At 40.2% G+C, this 21,928-nt stretch overlaps 1 protein-coding gene across 11 annotated transcripts in view; it reads left to right on the forward strand.

The window, feature by feature from the left end:
* Positions 1 to 21,928, forward strand: part of RHBDD1 (rhomboid domain containing 1) — a 202,319-nt gene that overhangs the window by 101,106 nt on the left and 79,285 nt on the right. The window contains exons 7-8 of one of the 11 annotated variants that reach the window (XM_023193839.1): positions 18,727 to 18,780; positions 20,874 to 20,896. The exons of 8 other annotated variants lie outside the window; for them this stretch is intronic. In XM_023193839.1, the coding sequence (XP_023049607.1) occupies positions 18,727 to 18,780; positions 20,874 to 20,881 (62 nt within the window). In that variant the 3' untranslated portion in view covers positions 20,882 to 20,896. Of the gene's footprint in view, positions 1 to 18,726; positions 18,781 to 19,212; positions 19,251 to 20,873; positions 20,897 to 21,928 lie in introns of those variants that run through there. 2 more of the 11 variants (XM_023193837.1, XM_023193838.1) reach the window with 2 other exon arrangements.

The following is a 21,928-nucleotide window of genomic DNA, read 5'->3' on the forward strand; positions in this document are numbered from 1 at the left end:
GTTATGGAGAGCCAGATGTGAGAGTCATGTATTTGTGTATCTTCATGAATCTCAATCAGAGGACCAAAGATCTCCTTATGATAGATACCTGGCCCAAATTGTGCAAAGTTATAAAGATTACTATAAATATTAAACTGATTATACTGTAATTGTTTGCTTTGGAAAAATTGCAGATGGCCTAAGTGTGCAGTCATAGGAGACAGGTGAAATAAATCACGATATGAGTTGACTCTTGAATCGTTGCATTTGGGATTCTTTACAGATCAAACCAGAACAACCCAAAGCCCGGTAGTTTTTAATTTTCAGCTCAATGAGTCTAAAAGGGAACCACTTGCTTCTGACTAGCATGATGCTAAAATAAAATGTAGCAAGCATATGGACATTACAGGAGATAGTGTTTAATAAGTGTACTCTAGAAGTGACATCGATATACAGCACCTACTCTCTTCATTATGTCTTTAAATAAGCTGGGTCTCTGGGGGTTAGTAAGGGCCTTCTTTTGGCACACTGTGCTATGACAAAAATAAATTTTAAACCTCAAGTAATTTACTATTGTCTAGAGCATGCTTTTTGGAGAGGAGGGAAATAAGTCCTTGACTTACATAATGCAGGCCCAGTAAAGCCTATTTTGAGTTTAACTTTGAGATTGTGACATTTGTCAGGTTATGCCGCATTTCCTCCCCCATTGGCAGCCTTCATTATTTGCTCATTGTTATGTTAAAGTTTTATATATTACAAAAGCACATAAACAGTGCTTCTTGGTCTGTAGGCGCACCTGTGCAGTGGACTTCTGGATTTCCCTGTGTGCTCTGAGGAAGGGATCCAAGTGGCCATTGTTGACAGGGCACTGGCCTGTGTTGATGGCTTGTTTCTCTTATGCCTTTGCTCAGTATAGTCTTGCCGGTGGTTCCAACAGGAGTGGGTGGAAGTGAAAGAGCACTGCGTGCCTCTTAAATCAGTTGTCATTTTGGCAGATTCAATCTAACCAAGGATGACTTCCTTATGCAATGGCTGTGAAGGACGTTTTGGCCCAAGAAAATAATATTTAATCAGCAGTGTGGTTCATCTTACTACTCTGAGTAGAAAATAACCTATCACCAAATTCTACTCTATTGTAGATAGGAGTTTTTAAAACCAAAATAAAAACATCTGCTGTTTTGTAGCTGCTTGAACCTGAGGCTCTGTGCCCCTGGAGGAGCAGCAGTTGTACAATTGCTGTGCACTCTGTATCTCTTAGACCTTGCCACCAGGCTAGGGGGACACTGTCAGAGTTAATAAGCAATTAGGACGTTCTTTCCTGTCAATTAACAGGCAGAATAATGAGACCGCAGGAGCACTCTCCTTAAAAATGCCAAGACTTGTGTTTTCTGAAAAGCATGTCTTTGCTGTTTGCAGTTACACGAGTAGACAACTACTTAACACTAAAAAAAAAAAAAAAAAAAAAAAAAAAAAAAAAAAAAAAAAAAAAAAACAAAACACTGACAATTATACCTACAACAAATAGAAAAGAGAGGTATACAAATGGGATATCATTCACTCTAAACTTAGAATTCATGGATTTTCCTTCTGAGTGGCTGTAGTGATATTATAATATATTCTGTCACCTTATTTGGCTTAAAGATTGACAGAATAATTAGGTATTACACATCCTTTGTCATGTAAATCAATGTCTAAAGTCTCAGTTTTGGGCAATCTGGGTATTGATGGCAAATTTCAATTAGTGAGGTCCTGGCCATGGCCTATCTTGGATTTTGGTTTCCCCTTGAATGTAATGAGACCCTAGTAAAGGATTTTCATAGAGGAGTGAGGGGAGCAAAGAAAACAGATAAAAGCCAGGAATAGGGAGATATAGTCTTATAGTCTGTTGGAGGAATTAAGTTGGTTGTGGCTGCAATGTATTATTCATGGGGAGATTTGTGGGGCAAGATTGCAATTTATCAGAGTGCAAAGATAAGTAGGAATCCAGTTGTGAAGGGCTCAGTATGATATGTTTAAAGGTTTTGTGTTTAATCCTGAGGACAGTGGAAACCAGATCAAATCTGGTTTTTAAAAATTATTGTTACTAAACTTCTGGGATACATGTGCAGAATGTGCTGGTTTGTTATATAGGTATACATGTGCCATGGTGGTTTGCTGCACCCATCAACCTGTCACCTATATTAGGTATTTCTCCTAATGCTATCCCTCCCTTAACCTCCCACCCCCGACAGGCCCCAGTGTTTGATGTTCCCCTCCCTATATTCGTGTGTTCTCTTTGTTCAACTCCCACTTGTGAGTGAGAACATGTGGTGTTTGGTTTTCTGTTCCCGTGTTAGTTTGCTGAAAATGATGGTTTCCAGCTTCATCCATGTCCCCGCAACAGACGTGAACTCATCCTTTTTTATGGCTACATAGTATTCCATGGTGTATATGTGCCACATTTTCTTTATCCAGTCTATCATTGATGGGCATCTGGGTTGGTTCCAAGTCTTTGCTATTGTGAGTAGTGCCCCGGTAAACATACATTTGCATGTGTCTTTACAGTAGAATGATTTATAATCCTTTGGGTATATACCCAGTAATGGGATTGCTGAGTCAAATGGTATTTCTGGTTCTAGATCCTAGGGGAATCACCACACTATCTTCCACAATGGTTGAACTAACTTACACTCCCACCAACAGTGTAAAATGTTCCTATTTCTCCACATCCTCTCCAGCATCTGCTTTTTCCTGACATTTTGATGATCACCATTCTTACTGGCATGAGATGGTATCTCATTGTGGTTTTGATTTGCATTTCTCTAATGACCGGTGATGATAAGTTTTTATTCATATGTTTGTTGGCTGCATAAATGTCTTCTTTCAAGAAGTGTCGGTTCATGTCCTTCGCCCACTTTTCGATGGGGTTGTTTTTTCTTGTAAATTTGTTTAAGTGCCTCGTAGACTCTGGATATTAGCCCTTTGTCAGATGGACAGATTGCAAAAATGTTTTCCCATTCTGTAGGTTGCCTGTTCACTCTGATGATAGTTTCTTTTTGCTGTGCAGAAGGTCTTTAGTTTAATTAGATCCCATTTGTCAATTGTGGCTTTTGTTGCCATTGCTTTTGGTGTTTAGTTAGTCATGAAGTCTTTGCCCATGCCTATATCCTGAAGAGTATTGCCTAGATCTTCTTCTAGGGTTGTTATGGTTTTAGGTCTTACATTTAAATCTTTAATCCATCTTGAGTTAATTTTTGTGTAAGATGTAAGGAAGGGGACCAGTTTCAGTTTTCTGCATATGGCTGGCCAGTTTTCTCAACATCATTTATTGAATAGGGAATCCTTTCCCCATTGCTTGTTTTTGTCAGGTTTGTCAAAGATCAGATGGTTGTAGATGTGTGGCATTATTTCTGAGTCCTCTGTTCTGTTCCATTTGTCTATATATCTGTTTTGGTATCAGTACCATGCTGTTTTGGTTACTGTAGTCTTGTAGTATAGTTTGAAGTCAGAAGACAAGAAATAACAGATCAGAGCAGAACTGAAGGAGATACAGACACGAAAACCCTTCAAAAAATTAATGAATTTAGGAGCTGGTTTTTTGAAAAGATTAACAAAATGGACTGCTAGCCAGACTAATAAAGAAGAAAAGAGAGAAGAATCAAATAGACACAATAAAAAATGATAAAGGGGATACCACCACTGATCCCACAGACATACAAACTACTATCAGAGAATACTAGAAACACTTCCATGCAAATAAACTAGAGAATCTAGAAGAAATGGATAAATTCCTGGACACATACACCCTCCCAAGACTAAATCAGGAAGAAGTCAAATCCCTGAATAGAACAATAACAAGTTCTGAAATATACGTATCCAGCAGCACATCAAAAACTTATTCATCGCGATCAAGTTGGCTTCATCCCGGATGCAAGGCTGGTTCAACATACAGGAATCAATAAACATAATTCATCACATAAACAGAACCAACGACAAAAACCACATGATTATCTCAATAGATGCAGAAAAGGCTTTCAATAGAGTTCAACATCCCTTCATGTTAACAACTCTCAATAAGCTGAGTATTGAAGAAACATACCTCCAAATAATAAGAGCCATATATGACAAACCCACAGCCAATATCATACTTAAAGGGCAAAAGCTGGAAGGCTTCCCTTTGAAAACCAGCACAAGACAAGGATGCCCTCTCTCACCACTCCTATTCAACATAGTACTGTAAATTCTGCCTAGGGCAGTCAGGCAAGAGAAAGAAATAAAGAGCATTCAAATAGAGATGAAGTCAAATCGTCTCTGTTTTCAGATGACATGATCCTACATCCAGAAAACCCCATCGTCTCAGCTCAAAAGCTTCTTAAGCTGATAAGCAACTTCAGCCAAGTCTCAGGATGCAAAAATCAATGTGCAAAAATCACTCATTCCTGTACACCAATAATAGCCAAATCATGAGTGAGCTCCCATTCACAGTTGCTACAAAGAGAATAAAATATCTAGGAATACAACTTACAAGGGATGTGAAGGACCTCTTCAAGGAGAACTACAAACCAATGCTCAAGGAAATAAAGGACACAAACAAATGGAAAAACATTCCATGTTCATGGATAGGAAGAATCAATATCATGAAAATGGCTGTACTGCCCAAAGTAATTTATAGATTTAATGCTGCTCCCATCAAGCTACCATTGACTTTCTTCACATACTTAGAAGAACTACTTTAAATTTCATATGGAACCACAAAAGAGCCCATATAGCCAAGACAATCCTAAGTAAAAATCTGGGTTTTAAGACCACTCTGTTAGGTTAGGGGAAGTTGGGAGCAAGGAATTTAAGTGAGTCATAGCCTATATACCAGCAGCATTGTAAGTGACGTGTGTGTGTGTGTGTGTGTGTGTGTACATGCATGTGCACATGGCTGGGAGGCTGACATAGGTCCCATAGCTAATAAAGGGTAGGGCTGAGATTGGATGGAACCCAGTCAGTTTCATTTCACAGTGTATGTACTTTATTGTTACATTGTTTTGCCTTTCATGTTGTATTGGTAGGATATAATAATAGTGATATTTGTATTAATAATCTGATTAATAATTATATTAGTTTGCTAGGACTGTCATAACTATATACTACAGTCTGGGTAGTTTAAACACATAAATGTATTTTCTCACATCTCCAGAGGCAGGAAGTTCAAGATCAAGGTGCTGATGGGTTTGGCTTCTCCTGAGGCTGCTCTCCTCGGCTTGCAGATGGCCTTTCCCCTGTGTCCTCCCATGCTGTTTCCTCTGTGCATGTGTCCTTAGTGTCCCTTTTTGCATCCACATTTCCGTCTCTCATAAGGATACTAGTCAGATTGGATTAAGGATCACTCTAATGGCCTTATTTGTAAAAATTAATTATTTTAGTTGATGAAAATTGTATTTATTTTTCACGTAGTCCACAGTGTTTTGAAATGTATATCCATTGTGGAATGGCTAAACAACCTAATTAACATAAGTTACCTCACATCCTTAGTTTTTGTGATAGGAGCCCTAAAAATCTACTCCTAATGATTTTCAAGAATACAATACATTGTTATCAACTAAAGTCACTGTGTTGTACAATCACTGTGTTGTACAGTCACTGTATCATAGATAGATCTCTATCTAACTGAAATTTTATTCCCTTTTACCCAGGGTCTCCCCAGCTTCCAGCTCCATAGCCACCCTTCTGTTCTCTGCTTCTGTGAGTTCAGCTTTTTAAGATTCCATATATAAGTGAGATCCGACGGTATTTGTCTTTCTGGGCCTGGCTTATTTTATTTAATGTACTGTCCTCCACGTTCCTCCATGTTGTCATTTCCAACAACATGGAGGATTTCTTTCTGTTTTAAGGCTGCATAGTATTCATCGTGTATGTGTTACCACGTTTTATTTATTCATCCACCTGTTGATGGACACTTAGATTCGTTACTTGCTATTGTGAATAATGCCTCAGTGAACATGGGAGGGCAGATATGCCTCAGTGAACATGGGAGGGCAACCTGCTGACTTCGGTTCTTTTAGAGGAACCTCCATGCTGTTTTCCAGAATGGCTGTACCAACTTACATTCCCACCAGCAGTGTGCAAGGGTTCCCCTTTCTCCACATCCTCTCCAACGCTTATCTTTCATCTTTTCGATAATAGCCATTCTAACAAGTGTGAGGTGATACCTCACTGTGGTTTCAATTAGCATTTCCCTGATGTTTAGCGAGCATTTTTCACATACCTATTGGCCATTCCTATGTCATCCTTCGAGAGATGTCTGTTCAGGTCCTTTGTCCATTTTAAAAATTGGGTTGTTTTCTTGCCTTTGAGTTGAGTTTCGTATATGTTTTTTATATTAATGCATTATCAGATGTATGTTTGCAGACATGAAATTTTTCCCATTCCATCGGTTGTCTCTTCACTTTGTTGATTGTTTCCTTTGCGGTGCAGAAGCTTTTTCGTTTTATGTAATGTTGTCTGTCTATTTTTGCTTTTGTCCACCATGTTTTCAGGGTCATATCTAAAAAATTATTGCCCAGACCAATGTGATGGAGCTCTTCCTCTCCATTTTCTTCTAGTAGGGTTTACGGTTTCAGGTCTTATGTTTAAGTCTTAAATCTATTTCGAATGGATTTTTGTATGTGGTGTGAGATAAAAGTCTAATATCGCCCTTCTGCCTGTGGGTATCCTAATGGCCTCCGTTTAACTCCATCACATCTTTAAAGGCTCTGTCTCCAAATACAGTCACTTTCTGTAGTACTGGGGTTTAGGGCTGCCACATGTGAATTCTGAGGATATACAATTCAGCCAATAACAATAACATAATAATACTATTATTAATATTAGTATTCTGCTAAATGCTACCAATACTTTGTTTCATTAACTCGTATTTTTTGTTCTCATACTCATTCCTATTGAAGTGAAATTAGAAAATTTAGCAAATTAGAGTTTTGTTTGTAAAATATTCATGAAAAGGTTTCAAATTGATTTTTATAAGTGTTGGCTATTAATGATTTATTGGTCAAACTTTAAGCTTCCTATGGGAATTTCTAATGTAGATTTCATGATTAACTATTTTCAGGATCTTCAGCGGATATCTGGGAAAGGCCAGGGAATATGAAATCCCAAATGTTTTCCAACCCACAGTTAACAGCTGTCTATATAATCTTCCAATTCAATGGAAAGGTAGAATTTAAAGATGATGTTAAGAATAAATAAAGGAGAGTGAACTTTTATGAAAGATACAACTCACATCAAGAACTAAATATATTCATAGTTGCAATGTCTTCAGGTGATTTCTAAACAAAAGAGAATAACCTTTGTTGTCCAGCATGTTTCAGTGAATTAATGGAGATTGTGCATGTATCCAAGGACTACAATTCAAGAAAGACCAAAGATATACTTTGCTAGTAATTTTAAATAACTAGAGGAGATGTTTCTCTCAGAAATTTTGGTTGTTCTCAACCCCGGCTACCTAGTAGAATCATTTGGGGAACTTTGTAATGTTACCAGTGCTCTGGCCCCAGAAGAAATCAGAATCTGTAGCTCGTGGGGCTGGGTGAAGGAGCATGCACAGAGATGGTAGCTTGCAGCCCAAGCACTGGAATTGCTCTATAAGCTCCTCAGGTGATGCTAACAGGTCTTTATCTCCTCTTAGGAGAAGAGTTCCTTGAGAATCAAAGTGAGAGGCCCTTATTTATTTTTGTATCTCCCAAGAAGCTGTAGCAGAAGGTAGTGAGGTAGTGGGTGCTTCCTTTTTTTTTTTTTTTTTTTTTTTTTTTTATAGTCTGGCTGTGTCAACCAGGCTGGAGTGCAATGGCACTATCTCAGCTCAGTACAACCTCTGCCTCCCAGGTTCAAGTGATTCTCATGCCTCAGCCTCCCAAATAGCTGGGATTACAGGCACATGCCACCACGCCCAGCTAATAGAGACTCAGTTTCACTATGTTGGCCAGGCTGGTCTCGAACTCCTGGCCTCATGTGATCTGCCCACCTTGGCCTCCCAAAGTGCTGGCATGCGCCACCATGCCCGGCCTGACTTCATTTTTTTTTTTTTTAAGTTGAAGGTACACATAGTATCATCCACTGAATGTCCTCCATGTTTTATACATAATTTAAAACCATATAGAAAACATATATTGTACCAGGTATGAGCAAGATAGCTTCTCCCCCACCCCAACACCCACCCCATGTAAAGAAAGATAAGAACCAAATTATCTGCCCTCAGGGAATGTGGTCAAATGGAAGAGAGAGACAGGGAGGGAGGGAGGGAGGGTGGGTGGAGGGAACTAGTAAGGCATCAACAAAAATAGCTACTACCTATAAACTAATGGTAACCAAAGAGAAGGACAGCAGATGATTGGGAATGTTTAGGGATGGGGTGGGATGGGACGGGTGGATGGATGGATGAAAGGAAAGTGGTAACGTTTTCCTAATTTGTCTCCATGATGAAAAAAGAAGCTATTAAGACCAACTTTCATCACATTCCAATTCTTATTGGAATTGATGCAATTAAGAAAATGTAAAATACCGTGGTGGTTTTTTTTGTGTGTGTGTGTATTCTTTAGGCTTGAGTCTTTACTTATGAGGAATGTTAATACAGTGAATTTTAATGATCATTGCTTGTGGTCCTTTCAAAAAACTGCCTTTTAACATGTTTCTTATTAGAGAGGAATGAAATTTTTTTTCAGGTCTTTAGTGGTTAGGAAAGTTGCAATTCACATGAGCACCAATTAGAGACGATTATAACCTGACGGCATGGTGCGGCATTTAAGGACAGCTCAGCTGACACTTTTTGAAACTGTGGAAAAATGTTAGTTTGAGAGCCAAATGGCAGTGATTTGGTCCTATAAGAATTACACAGAGTCCTCAGTAATATAGTTATTCTAAGGCCTTAGAAATGGCCTGGTCCAGACTGCCTTGGCACTCTGCACCTTAGAAAGAGAGGTTGTTATGAGCTCAGAGCCACATGGCCTATCAATCCCTAGGCTTATCTTGGAATCTACATCATTACACTCCCCATTCAAAGCTGTTTCTACCTTATCACCTAAGTTTGTTTTAACTATAATATACAGTCAAAAAAGTTAAGTTCTTCAGGAAGCAATAATGCACATTCTGACCATCATGAGCTATTCTCCAGCCATCTTAGAGGATTGTCGGTAAGATCCTCTAGTACCTACATTCACTTTGAGAAGCATCTTGTGAACAACTACGGAGAGGTGGGAAGATCATTATTTTAAAACTTATTTTAAGTTTTAACGAGTTCCAGCGATCATTTTGGTAATGTGTTCTTAAGACCAAAATTATGAAAGCTGACAACCTAACAGGTATTGGAAGACTGCAGCAGGACATCTCTGCCATTTTACGTTTAATGTTAGTTACCTGGTTATTTTGGCTGCTCTCACATGTGGGAAGAGGGTGGGTGGCATTGCACCATCCTCCTCCCACCATGTCCTCTGAAGCACAGGATGAGATTAAATGGAAGTCAGCTGCTCTTCTTCCTAGGCGCTCATAGCTTGCGTTCATTTAATGACTGTTGATCAAATACCTACTGTGTTTCCAGTGCTGTGCTGAGAGGATGGTAAATAAAACAGCACCCAAACCCTGAGTGGAGAAACTGGACAGTAAAGAAGACAGGGAGGGGGAAGAGAGAGACAGAGATACATAGATAAGTTTTTCTCATCTATAATTTCCCTTGGGGGAAAGAAGTTAGCTAAAATGTATGTGTAAAATTTGAGACTTTAAGGAAGTCTGAGGCCTGATTTGTTTTGTTTCTTCCTAATAGAAGATTAATTATTAATAGTGAGGGTGATTGATTTTTTTAAATTCGGAATATCGATATTTCTTAGACCATAGGTTTATTTTTTTCAACAAAAATTTGTGGAGTACCTACCATGATCAAGAGAATGTGCTTATAGATTTAAGAACCCATGATTTAATAATCCCTTGTTTTGTTTTTATTATTTTATAACAAGGTAATAGTTTTTAGCTTTCCTGTGATACAACTAGACTTTAGTGACAATAAAAATATTAGAAGAAAATAATGATTTCTAGTCACTAGCAAATAAGTTGCTTTGTTCTTTCAACTTTTCATCTGGTATGAAATATCATTGCCCACCCTGCCCCCCAACCAAAAATAAAGAGAGAGAAAGAGACAGGAGAGAGGATGAAGAGATGGACAGAGGCATAGATAGGCAGATGGATTGATAAAGGTAGTTAAATTTGGAGGCAGAGCTATGAAGAAAATAGATGGGTATGGTTGAAAAAGTAATGGGATTGGGAGAGGAAACTAGTGGGGCAAAGGGTCACCAAAGACCTTTCTAAGGAGATGATAATTAACATTTAGGTTGAGGCCTAAAAGATGAGAAGGAGTGAAGGGGGGCAGTGCTTAGGGAGGAGAGAGTATGTTCATATAACACATGTTCATACGTGTATGATGGGATGTGTTAGGGGTGGGAGCAGGCGCTGTAGGGAGCGTTCACCCAGAAGGACTTGCCTTCCAACGGTATCAAGGTGGGGGAGAGATTGGTGTGCTTGAGGGCACTGAAAGCAGGAGAAGTTGCCAAGCAGTGAGTCAGGCAGTAGACTGGGGCCAAGAACTCACAGGACCTTGAGGGCTCAGGGAGAGTCGCTTGGCTGAGGGGGAGTGAGCTCTTCTTTTGGATGCCCTGCCTGGCTCTGCCTGAGACCTTGATGACGTCATCAGGGAGCTGCAGTTGGTAGTGTCAGAAGGTGGGAGACAGGAGCCCTGTTTGCACACCCTTCCCAAACCTCAGTCAAGGGATCCATGTGCTTGTTTTGCAAGATCTTGGAACCACGTAAGGTAGCAAGTCATTAATTAGAAAGCCACAGTTAAGGTTGCGGTGTTTTGCATTCAAGCTTGTTAAAAGTTGTTAGAGCAGGTTAAGCACTCTCACCTTCCCCAGGGGCACATACAGCTTTTCTGAATGTTGTTTTGATGTTACTCTTTGTTGTACCATATGCAGCTTTTTAGCACCTAGGGTCACTGATCTTTCAGAATGGGACCACAGTGTCATGTCAGCCCAGCTGTGTCCTCCCATACTGGTTTTGCTGTTCACAGTAATATATCTGCATGCTGGGGATGCCATAACAAAATACCAAAGACTGAGTGGCTTACACAACAGAAGCTTATTTCTCACAATTCTGGAGGTTAGGAGTCCAGGATCAAGGTACCAGCAGGCTTGGTTTCTCCTGAGGCCTTGCCCCTTGGCTTGCAGGTGGTTGTCTTCTCATTGTGTCCTCACTTGGCCGTTTCTCTGTGCACACACATCCCTGGAGCCTCTCCCTCTGCTTATAAGGACATCAGTCCTGTTGGATTAGGGCTCCACCCCATCACCGCATTTAACCTTAATTGCCTCTTCAGGGCCGAATCTCCAAATACAGTCACATCGGGGGTTAGGGTTTCCATAAATGAATTGGTGGGGGAGGACACAATTTAATCCCTAACAAGTAACGATTATCTACCGAGTGCTTAGCACATGCAGATGCTAGGGTTAATGCTTTACTTGGATTCACATATTGCAATCCCCATGACAGCCCTATGAAGTGCCATTTCAGAGATTTGGAAACTAATACACAGAAAGATGAAATGAGTTACACAGATTGTATGATTAGTCAGTGGAATTCAAATTCTGTGCTATCAAAGTACTATCGGAACCTCACACTGTTTCTTAATCTCTTGGCGTCCCCTCTGGGAGTCCCACTGTGAGTAAGTGGGACTGGCTCTGCTTGCTCCCACGCCCCACTAAGCCGTGCCTGCCTCTATCCTGAGGCACGCAGTCCCATTCAGCCTTCTCCCCAGACTCACATTTTAGCATTGATGTGGTCCCCTCTGCTAGCCAGTCTTCTGGTCTCTCCAGACACCCCCATGCCCTTGTGTCTTTAGTAATAGCTACAGCAGTAGGTTCCATATTTGACTCATTCCCCAGAAGACACGCAAGCCTGGTGTTATCATGTGTTACCTATTATCACCAGTCCCCAAGGTCTCCTGCTCATGATTTCAGGGTGTAGGTCACACATTCTGCTGGGAAGATAAAATTTGTTGTTGTTGTTGTTGTTGTTGTTGTCAGTGTTCATCTGTGTTTGGGCTATATCTTTTGTACTCTGACATCTTTGTTAGAATTCCAAGTAGAGAAATGACTTGGGGCCCAGAATCTTTTAATTATTAGGTTTCCTCTTCCCCAGAACTGCTAACAGAAAGATCTGCCTCCCCCATGCTCAGAAACGTTAGGACAAATGACAGAAGCTGCAGCAAGTGATATAGGAAAGGACACTAGCCAGAAGCAGTGAGCTGCAGGAATCCTAAGCATGACACAGAGACAGAGGGATCGTGGTGTCATTGACCTGCGTGGCTTCTGGCAGTTAGACCAGCTCTTTGGCAATGTGATGTTCCAGGGCCAAATCACCCCTTATTGTGTTCCTCTGTCCTTCTAGCTTATGTGTGTCCTCCACACCTGCTTCTGTGCTCTTGTTTACTTGCTACTTCAAGGTTGAAAAAGATAAGACTATTTCTTGATTGGTGGTCTCAATGTTGTATCTCTGAAGTTTATGGAATTTCCCATCTGTAATAGATCTTAGCAAAAATCGATTCTTTATTCATTTTAGTGATACTGCCCATGGAGGCAGAAAGGCAGGATGAAATTCACCGCAGATTCCAGTATTGTTTTAAGCACAAACAACCAAAAGGGCCCAATGTGAAGGCACATCAAGCACTTGATATGGTTTGCTACTACTGACAGTGGGTAACATGCAGGATCAGGTGTGGAACCAGCTCAGTAATCTAAATGTAAGAGCTAACACTCAAAAAGTCTTAGAAGAAAATATAGATGGACATCTCCATGACCTTGGATTAGGCACCAAGAGAATAACAATAAAAGAAAAATAGATAAATTGAACTTTATCAAAACTAAAAAATGTTTGTGCTACAAAGGGTACTATCAAAATAGTGAAAAGAGGCCAGGCACAGTGGCTCATGATGCCTACAATGTCAGCACTTTGGAAGGCTAAGACATGACAATTACTTGAAGCCAGAAGTTCAAGACCAGCTTGAGTCTCAAGACCCACTCTCTATCCACCCCCCACCCCCAAAAAAAAGAAGAAGGAAAAAAAAGTAGTGAAAAGATCATCACAGATTGGGAGGAAATATTTGCAAACCATGTATCTGATAAGGGACTTTTATCAAGTCTATATAAGGAACTCTTACAATTCAATAACCAAAAGACAGCCCACTCAGAAATGGGCAAATGATCTGAAGAGACGTTTCTCCAAAGAGGATATACAGAAGTCCCACAAGCACATGAAAATAAGCTCTATGCCATTAGCCATCAAGGAAATTCTGATCAAAACCACAATGAGATACCACTTCACATCCACTAGGATGGCTATAATAATAATTTTTAAAGGCAACCTTAGGCTAGCAAGGATAAAGAGAAATTAGAACCCTCACCCAAAACTGATAGGATTGTAAAATTGTATAGCTGCTTCGGACAATAGTCTGGCAGTTCCTCAGAAGGTTAAACATACAGTTTAACCTGAATATATTCATCACTGGTTTTTAAGAGAAATGAAAACATATACCTACACAAAAACTTGTATATGAACATTTATTATAATATTATTCATAATAGCCAAAAAGTAGAAACAACCCAAATGCTGATCAGATTGATAAATAAAATGTATATGCATACAATGGAATATTATATGGCCCTAAAAAGTAATGAAGTGCTAATGCAGGCTACAATGTGGATGAACCTGAAAGTATTATGCTAAGTGAAAGAAGCCAGTGACACATGGCCACTTTATATGATTCGATCAATATGAAGTGGCCATAATAGGCAATCCATGAAGACAGAGAGTGGATTGGTGGAGCTAAGAGCTAAAGGTAGCAGGTGGGCAGTGAGAGAAGAAATAGGGGGTGATTGCTAATTGGCATAGAGTTTCTCTTTGGGGGTGATAAAGATGTTCTAAAATTGATTGTGGTAATGATTATACACCTCTGTAAATATCATAAAAGGCATTGAATTGTCCACTCTAAATAGGCGAATTGTGTAGTATAGAAATGAAATCTCAATTAAGCTGTTGAGTAAAATCTCAATGAAGCAATTATTTTTTCTTAAAGTAGGTATATCATCCTAATAATAGAGGAAAAAAACTGAAGCTTACTGTGTGGTATTCCAAATTGAGCAGTTTGATTTTAGGATGAAGGATTTTTCTGTGTGTGTGTGTGTGTATAAAGCTGGGATATTGAAATTTTAAAGATGCCAGATTCTTGGGCCATTTCTTTTTCACAGACTCCAGGAGTTGGATACCCAGTCCCTAATCCCTCTTTGAGTTCATTCCCTTGATTCAGTTAGAGCTAGACATAAGGCTTTTTTTCTTCCCCTTTCTGGTCTTTTGAGATCTCTTAAAGGATTTTAAGCTTTTATAAAACCATACTCTGGTTAACATGATAAACCTCAAGGATCATAATATATATGCCCGGAGCCACCTTATCCTATTGGTAATAGTTCTTTTTAGCACAGAGCAGCCTCAGCAAATCTAAATGTCTTCAGGAGCCGAACAGATAACCCATAAATCTCATTAAAGCAGTGACGAATTGTGGGGCCTATTGAGACTCGATTTCTTAACTGAAATCTGGGTTGTAGTACAAAAATTGTTCTAGGAATAATAATACCTTCTTTTTGTAAGGATCAAATGAGATGGTGTTTAAGAAGGCACTGTATAAAATGTAGAGAGCTATACAGTTATTAATTTGGATATGAAGTGAAGTCTGTTCTTTTCTCAAAGAATTTGTAAAGATTTATTTTTATCATTTTATTGACATATAACCCATAATCAAGATAATTAACATAGCCATCACCCCCAACAGATTCCTCTGCCTCTTGGTAATTTATTCCTACCCTCCTCCACCCTTATCCCTACAAGACACTGGTCTTCTGTCTCTGTGGTTTAGTTTGCATTTTGTAAAATTTTTATAAACAGAAACATACCACATATATTTTTGTTGTCTGACTTAATTTACTCAGCGTAGCTACTTTGGGGTTTATCCATATCACTAGGTGTGTTAATAGTTCATCCCTTTTCATTGCCAAGTAGTAGTCCATTGTACAGATATACCATAATTTGTTTATCCATTCACCTGCTGATAAACATTTGGATTTCCCATTTTTGGCTATGGCAAATAAAGCAGCTGTGAACATTAATTTACAAGTAATTTTAAGGACATATGATTTCATTACTGTTAGGTACATACCTAGGAGTAGAATCATTGGGTCGTGTGGAAAGTGTATGTTTACGTTTTTCTGTTGTTGTTTTGTTTGTTTGTTTGTTTTTGAGATGGAGTCTCGCCCTGTTGCCCGGGCTGGAGGGCAGTGGCACGATCTCAGCTCACTGCAACCTCTGCCTCCCGGGTTCAAGTGATTCTCCTGCCTCAGCCTTCTGAATAGCTGGAACTACAGGTGCATGCCACCATACCTGGCTAAGTTTTGTACTTTTAGTAGAGATGGGGTTTCACTGTGTTAGCCAGAATTGTCTCAAACTCCTGACCTTGTGATCCGCCCACCTTGGCCTCCCTAAGTGCTGGGATTACAGGCATGAGCCACCGCACCTGGCCATGTTTATGTTTTAGTAAACTGTCGAACTGTTTTCCAAAGTGCTGGTTCTATTTTACATTCTCTCCACCAGTGTTTGAGAGTTCAAGGTCCTCCCTATCCTCCCCAACACTTGCTATGGTCAGTCTTTTTAACTTAACCCAGTCAGTGCCATCTTGTTGTGATTTTCATGTGTGTTTCCCTCATGAATAATTACATTGAACATCTTTTCTTGTGTTGATAAGTCTGTTATTTTGGCATCACTTCATGTCCAGCCTATTCTGTGCATAAGGGAATTTCACTCTTTTAGCTGATTACATTGGAATGCTGACCAACATGTCATTAAGAACACCAGTGGATTTTCTGTTACTTTATATTTAACTGGGCATGTTTGTGAAAGGTTCCAGAACATCCTCCAACTAAATTTTATTTGTATGTGTTAGGTTATTTCGATGCTCTAAAATTTTGACCAAATTGATTTTTAAGGTGTTACCTGATTTCAAGAGAAAATTAGGGGTTATCAACTTATTTTATTAGCTGTCTAATTCTATAAATTAATATATATACAGAAGTGGATTTCCAGTTGAAATAAGCTCTAATATTGACATCTCGCTATATTCAGAAATAAGATGTTTGAGTTGGGAGGGACCTTAGCAGACACTCTCCTCAGCCATTCCCTTCATGCCCCCTGCAGCACTCTTAAGGGGGTTCATCTTTTTCCACTGTCAGAGATTTGAATATCTGGAAAGACCTTGTACAATAAACATAGAACAAGAAAAATTCTGCTTTTGTAGATTGTTGCTAACTGATCTTAATTTGCAATTGTTTTATGGGAGTTATTTGATGGTGGTTATCAGTTGAGATTTAGCCAGCCAGCCAGAACGAGCACTGCCTATTAAGAGTTTCATTGCTGTGTTATTTAATTTATGTAAAGCATAAAAAGGGGTGCAGGAATAGGCAGAAAGAGCCTAGAATCTCTATTCCCCTCAGTCTGTGATGAAGGCAGCCCTTTGCAAGCCTTGCTTTCACAACCTCAACATGGCATGGGCTTTGCAGTCAGTCACATCTGAGTTGGAATCCCAGCTCTGTCTCTCCTTCTCCGTGAATGGGGTCCTAAGGGATTATGGGTATTTTGTGGGTAGGGAGGTGTATTATACCCTCCTCGTGGGGCAGCCGCGTGGGATGCTTACCTGAGATGGGAGATGGAGGGCACTGGCACCAGGAAGGCACTGGGTCTGTTTCCTTTTCTTACCTCTTTCTCTTTCTCCTCTTCCACGTGTTTTCTCTCCTCACCTATCTTAGGTCACTTACAGAAATCGTTCTTTTTACTTCCGTTTCAATCAATTTTGGAGATTTCTCCAAAAAGATAATAAGGGTAATGAATGCTTAAGCAGTAACATTTAGCAAGTCCCTTTTATGTACCAGGAATATCAAGTACATTTCATGCATTTTTTTTCATTTACTTTTCACAAGAACTCATGAAGTAAGGTACAATTAAGGCAGAGAGGAAACTGAGTGAGTGATGGAGTCAGGTGTGAACCCAGCCCTATCTGACTCTAGAGCTCTTAACCACTCTGTATATTGCCCCTATTATCTAATTTTAGGAATGCTCAGTTCTCTGTGTTTCCACCCCCATCCAGATGATGATAATATGAAAACAGTAACAGCTGGTACATACCTTGTACTGACCACTGGTCTGCCTGCTTTCCACACATTAACTTGTGTAAGGCTCACGGTAACCCATTACAGGTTCTGTTGCTGTCCCCATTTTTGCAATCCCCATTTTTCAGGTGAGGAAACCAAGGTACAGAGAGGCTAAGTAACTTGCCCACTTACTTGGGTTCAAATAGAGTTATAATTGATGTTCAGTCTGTCATTCTTAATGCCTCGGGTGTCTTTCCCCTGTCACTTCATCATTTCTTAAAATTCATTTTACACCCATTTCAGACCAATCAGAGAAGAGATGGGAACTCCCTCCTGCTTAGCTTAGACATCCCAGCTACTCTTTCCAGTAACCTGTGGAATTCTTTCCTTATCCTTGCTGCAGTCTAAAGTGGTGATATATTGGACATTTCATCCAAAGGCTGAACTGAGACTAATGCCTAAGCGAGAAAGAAAAAATAGCAAATTCATTAACTAGGAATCTATTTACAGTCAATTCCCAAGGCTCATTGTGCAGTCAGTGGTTCTGCATCATTTAGAGTTGCTAATAAATGAAAGTCTTTGCATCTTTCCAAGTGCCTTGATATTTACAAGTCTCATATTTTACCATAGGAAGTGGCTTCAACAAGCATATTCATGTGTTGACAGTTCTAATTAATACAAGTAATTAGCCCTGACAGAACTGTGAAAAGGAGACCCATTCATAAATTTGCTAATTATGTTACTCTGCTCAGAATGTAATCGCAGTCTAGTCTTTAATCATTTCTGTATATGGGCAAAAGGCCATCTTACTAAATTCTTCAGACTTTTATATTTACTTCTCGTAAGAGGATTTTATTGAAATTAATTTGTGGTTGCAATTTAATGTTCCAGTATGCAGGAACTAGTGAAGAACACAGATTATAATCTTTCCAGAAAGAAACAAGAAAATGAGCCCGGGCGCAGTGGCTCACGCCTGTAATCCCAGCACTTTGGGAGGCCAAGGTGGGCGGATCACAAGGTCAGGAGATCGAGACCACGGTGAAACCCCGTCTCTACTAAAAATACAAAAAATTAGCCGGGCGCGGTGGCGGGCGCCTGTAGTCCCAGCTACTAGGGAGGCTGAGGCAGGAGAATCGCGTGAACCCAGGAGGCGGAGCTTGCAGTGAGCTGAGATCGCGCCACTGCACTCCAGCCTGGTGGACGGAGTGAGACTCTGTCTCAAAAAAAAAAAAAAAAAAAAAAAGAAACAAGAAAATGAGAAAAGGCAGACAAGGGAGGAAGAAGGCATCAGGTACCTACCATATGCTTTCTTACATGTAAAGCTTGTACCTTTCTGCCTATTTTGATGCCTTTTCTGAAAATGAAGATAGTCTTATTTAGGCCACTGGTAGGTTTATGGTACAGAAAATTTGAAGATGGATGGTTACTTTGATCCAGATTTGAGCCCTCTTCTCTTGGACATAAATAGCCTGCTTTTTCAAGTGCTTCTGTTCTCGAGCAGGGGTCCTCAGCCTTGGCACTATTGGAACTTTGGGCTGGATGATTCCTTGTGGAGGTGAGTGTGACTGTCCTGTGTGTTGTGCGGTGTTAAGTAGCATCCCTGGCCTCTATCCACTAGATGCAAGTGCACCTCTCCCCTAGTTCTGACCCCCAAAAGTGTCCCCAGACATTGCCAGTTGTCTCCTGGGGAACAAAATCACCCCTGGTTGAGAACCACTGTGCTTGAGAGTAAAATAATCCAGTAAAACTTCTATATGGAACACTTATAGCAGCTGTAGCAAAATCAGTAAAGCACCTTTTCTTGGAATCATTTACCAGGCATCATGATACAGAATCCAGATTTGGAATGATATTCCTTGAATTACAATACCTCCTTCCTACTTTTCCAGCATTAAGCTCCCTCTGGTCCTCTTAGATAGAAAGTAGACTTGTGCTTGGTAGTAAAGTAGCTTGTCTAAAACCCCTTTACTTTTCTTTTGGTTAATAGATACACTGGACTCTCCACATTGATGGATTTAACATTTGAAGTTCTGATTACTCGCAGGTGACTCCAGTGTTCTGAGTAATCAACTCCCAGTGTTCTTTGTCTTCCTTTCCAGTTCATTGATTCCTTACTTTGTGGTCTTGCTTTCCTCCCTCCGCTGCTTAGATTTCTGGTTCTTATAAATACCTTCCATGTCCTTGCTTCTCAGCCTTTCTTCCACTTACCTGGAAAAATCCCAGACTTGAGTGAGCCTGGCCACTAGGCTTCTTGGAACGTGGATCTGGCAGCTAAGCCTTATTAGAGAACATGACTCAGCAGAGCAGACTGAGCCTATTACACATGCACATTAACCTCTCAACTATCCTAGACCTTCCCTAAGAAACTGGAATCCACCCCTAGGTAATGCCCCCAACCTCCCATCATGAAAACTACAAACGTACCTATTCTGTACTCACCACCCCCTACTTAACTTGTTCCTGCCTGACACCTGGGCAGGGAAGTCTTCTTCCCTTATCAAAAGCTAATCCTTCACCCACCTACCCCAACTTCTCAGAAAAATGTTTTGTCATTGATTATTCTCTTTTCCCTTGTGTCTCTACTGGAGCCTCTCAGTCTCTACTGGATCCCTTCCATCAACACTGAAACATATTCTTAGTCTCTCTCCTCTCCTATCTTGAGAGAGAGAGGAAGAGAGCAAGTGAGTATGCAATAACCCACAGCAGCCTTTCAGTAACCATCCCTTCCCTTTCCATTTCCATTCATATTGTCCTCTTCAACTTTGAATCTTGCCTCTACTACTACAATCGTGTTGCTACTCCCATTATTCCAATGAAACAGTTCTAGCTAAGTTCCCCTGCACCTTCTATGACGCTAAGGCCTGGAGTCACTTTCCTTCCCCAAATTTACTTAACATAGTTACCTACTCCTTCCTTGAAACCATTCCTTTTTTTCTTTCTTGTTTTCCCAGTGTCACACTTTCCTGGCTTTCCCGCTATGGTCTGGTCTCTTTCCTGGGTCTTCTTTGCAGGCCCACCCACCTCCACTTTACCTTTGAATATCAGCCTCCCTAATGACTTAATTCTAGATCTTCTTTTCTTCTCCCAAGGCTTTAGTTGCTATTTATATGCTGGCAACTTCCAAATTTATCTCTTCAGCCCAGTTTTCGTTCTGAGCTTCTAAAATTACATATAAATGTACTCAAGGACATCTCAGATGCATCATGTACAAACTGAATTTACAATTCTTGTATACCTTTGCAGCTCATTCCTTTCCAAGTGTGGCCTTTTGGACGTAGTGAGTAACCAAGCCTTTTTGATGGTAACTCAAGATACATCTCAAAACCTTTCATTTCTTTTTACATCCATTAGTGAGAGCACTGTTCTTTACAAACAGATAGTAGAAGGTGAGGATGTAGAAATAAGAACCAGGTCATACAGGGCCTTGTAGGCCATCTAGGACTCTGATTTTTCCCTGAATGAGATGGACTCATTAGAGGGTTTTGCACAAAGGAGTAACATAATCTAATTCAACTTAGAAAGATCACTGTGGCTGCTGTATTGAGAATAATTTATAGAGCAGCATAGTGGGCTGAATGCTATCCTCCGAAAGATATGACAACCCAGAACCTCCAAGTATGACCTCATTTGAAATAAGGCTCTTTGCAGGTAATTAAGGATCTCAAGATGAGACCATCCTGGGTTAGGGACAGGTGTCCTGATAAGAGACAGAAATGGAGAAAGCAGACACAGATGAATGAGCCATGTGAAGACAGATTGGAGAGCAGTCACAAGCCAGGGAACACCAAGGATGGTCAGCACCACCCAAGGCTAGAGGCATGGAATGGGTTCTCCTGCAGAGCCTCCAGAAGGAACCAACCCTGCCAACAACCTTGATGTCAGACTCCTGGCTTCCCAAACTGCAAGAGAATAAAGTTATGTTGTTTTAAGGAACTCAGTTTGCGATAATTTGTTATAGCAACCCTAGGAAGCTGATAGAAGCAGCAAGGGTAAAAGCGGAAGACCAGTTAGGAGTCCACCACAGTAATCCAGGCAAGAGAGGGCTGCGGCTGCACTTAGGTAGTAGCTATGGAGGAGGTATAAAGAGGTCAGCTTCTGGACACATTTTGCAGGTAAAATAAAAGGATTTTTGGACAGAATGCTTGCAATTGTGAGAGAGAGAAGTGAAGAATGACTAAGGTTTTTGGCCAAAACCGCTGGAAAGTTGGAAGTAGTTCAGGTTTACAGGAATTAGAGTTCAGTCTCGGAGTCGTATACATTGAGAGACTTAGTAGAGCTCCATGTGCCATCATCCTGGACCCCTGTTGACTTTTAGGGATGGCATCATGTTTGAGAGGCTACAGAAGAGACCCAGAGCCAGTGAACAAGACATAGAGATTATTGAGAGGACTTACAGCATAGTCTAGAGGCAGCGGGCTAGACAGGAGAACCGCAACTGCTTGAAAAAGCACGAAGTTTATAGCAAAGACACAATGGAAAAAAACCACAGCCCAATATCACTGATGAACATAGACACAAAAATCCTCAACAAAATACTAGCAAACTTAATATAGCAGCACATCAAAAAGTTAATTTACCATGATCAAGGAGGCATCATTCCTGGGATATAAGGTTGGTTCAACATACGCAAATCAATAAATGTGATTCGCCACATAAAACAAAAACCATATGATTGTCTCAGTAAATCGCTAGCTTTTCCAGCA

This window comes from Piliocolobus tephrosceles, chromosome 11 (genome assembly GCF_002776525.5).
Source record: "Piliocolobus tephrosceles isolate RC106 chromosome 11, ASM277652v3, whole genome shotgun sequence".
In the NCBI taxonomy this organism is placed as follows: Eukaryota; Metazoa; Chordata; class Mammalia; order Primates; family Cercopithecidae; genus Piliocolobus; species Piliocolobus tephrosceles.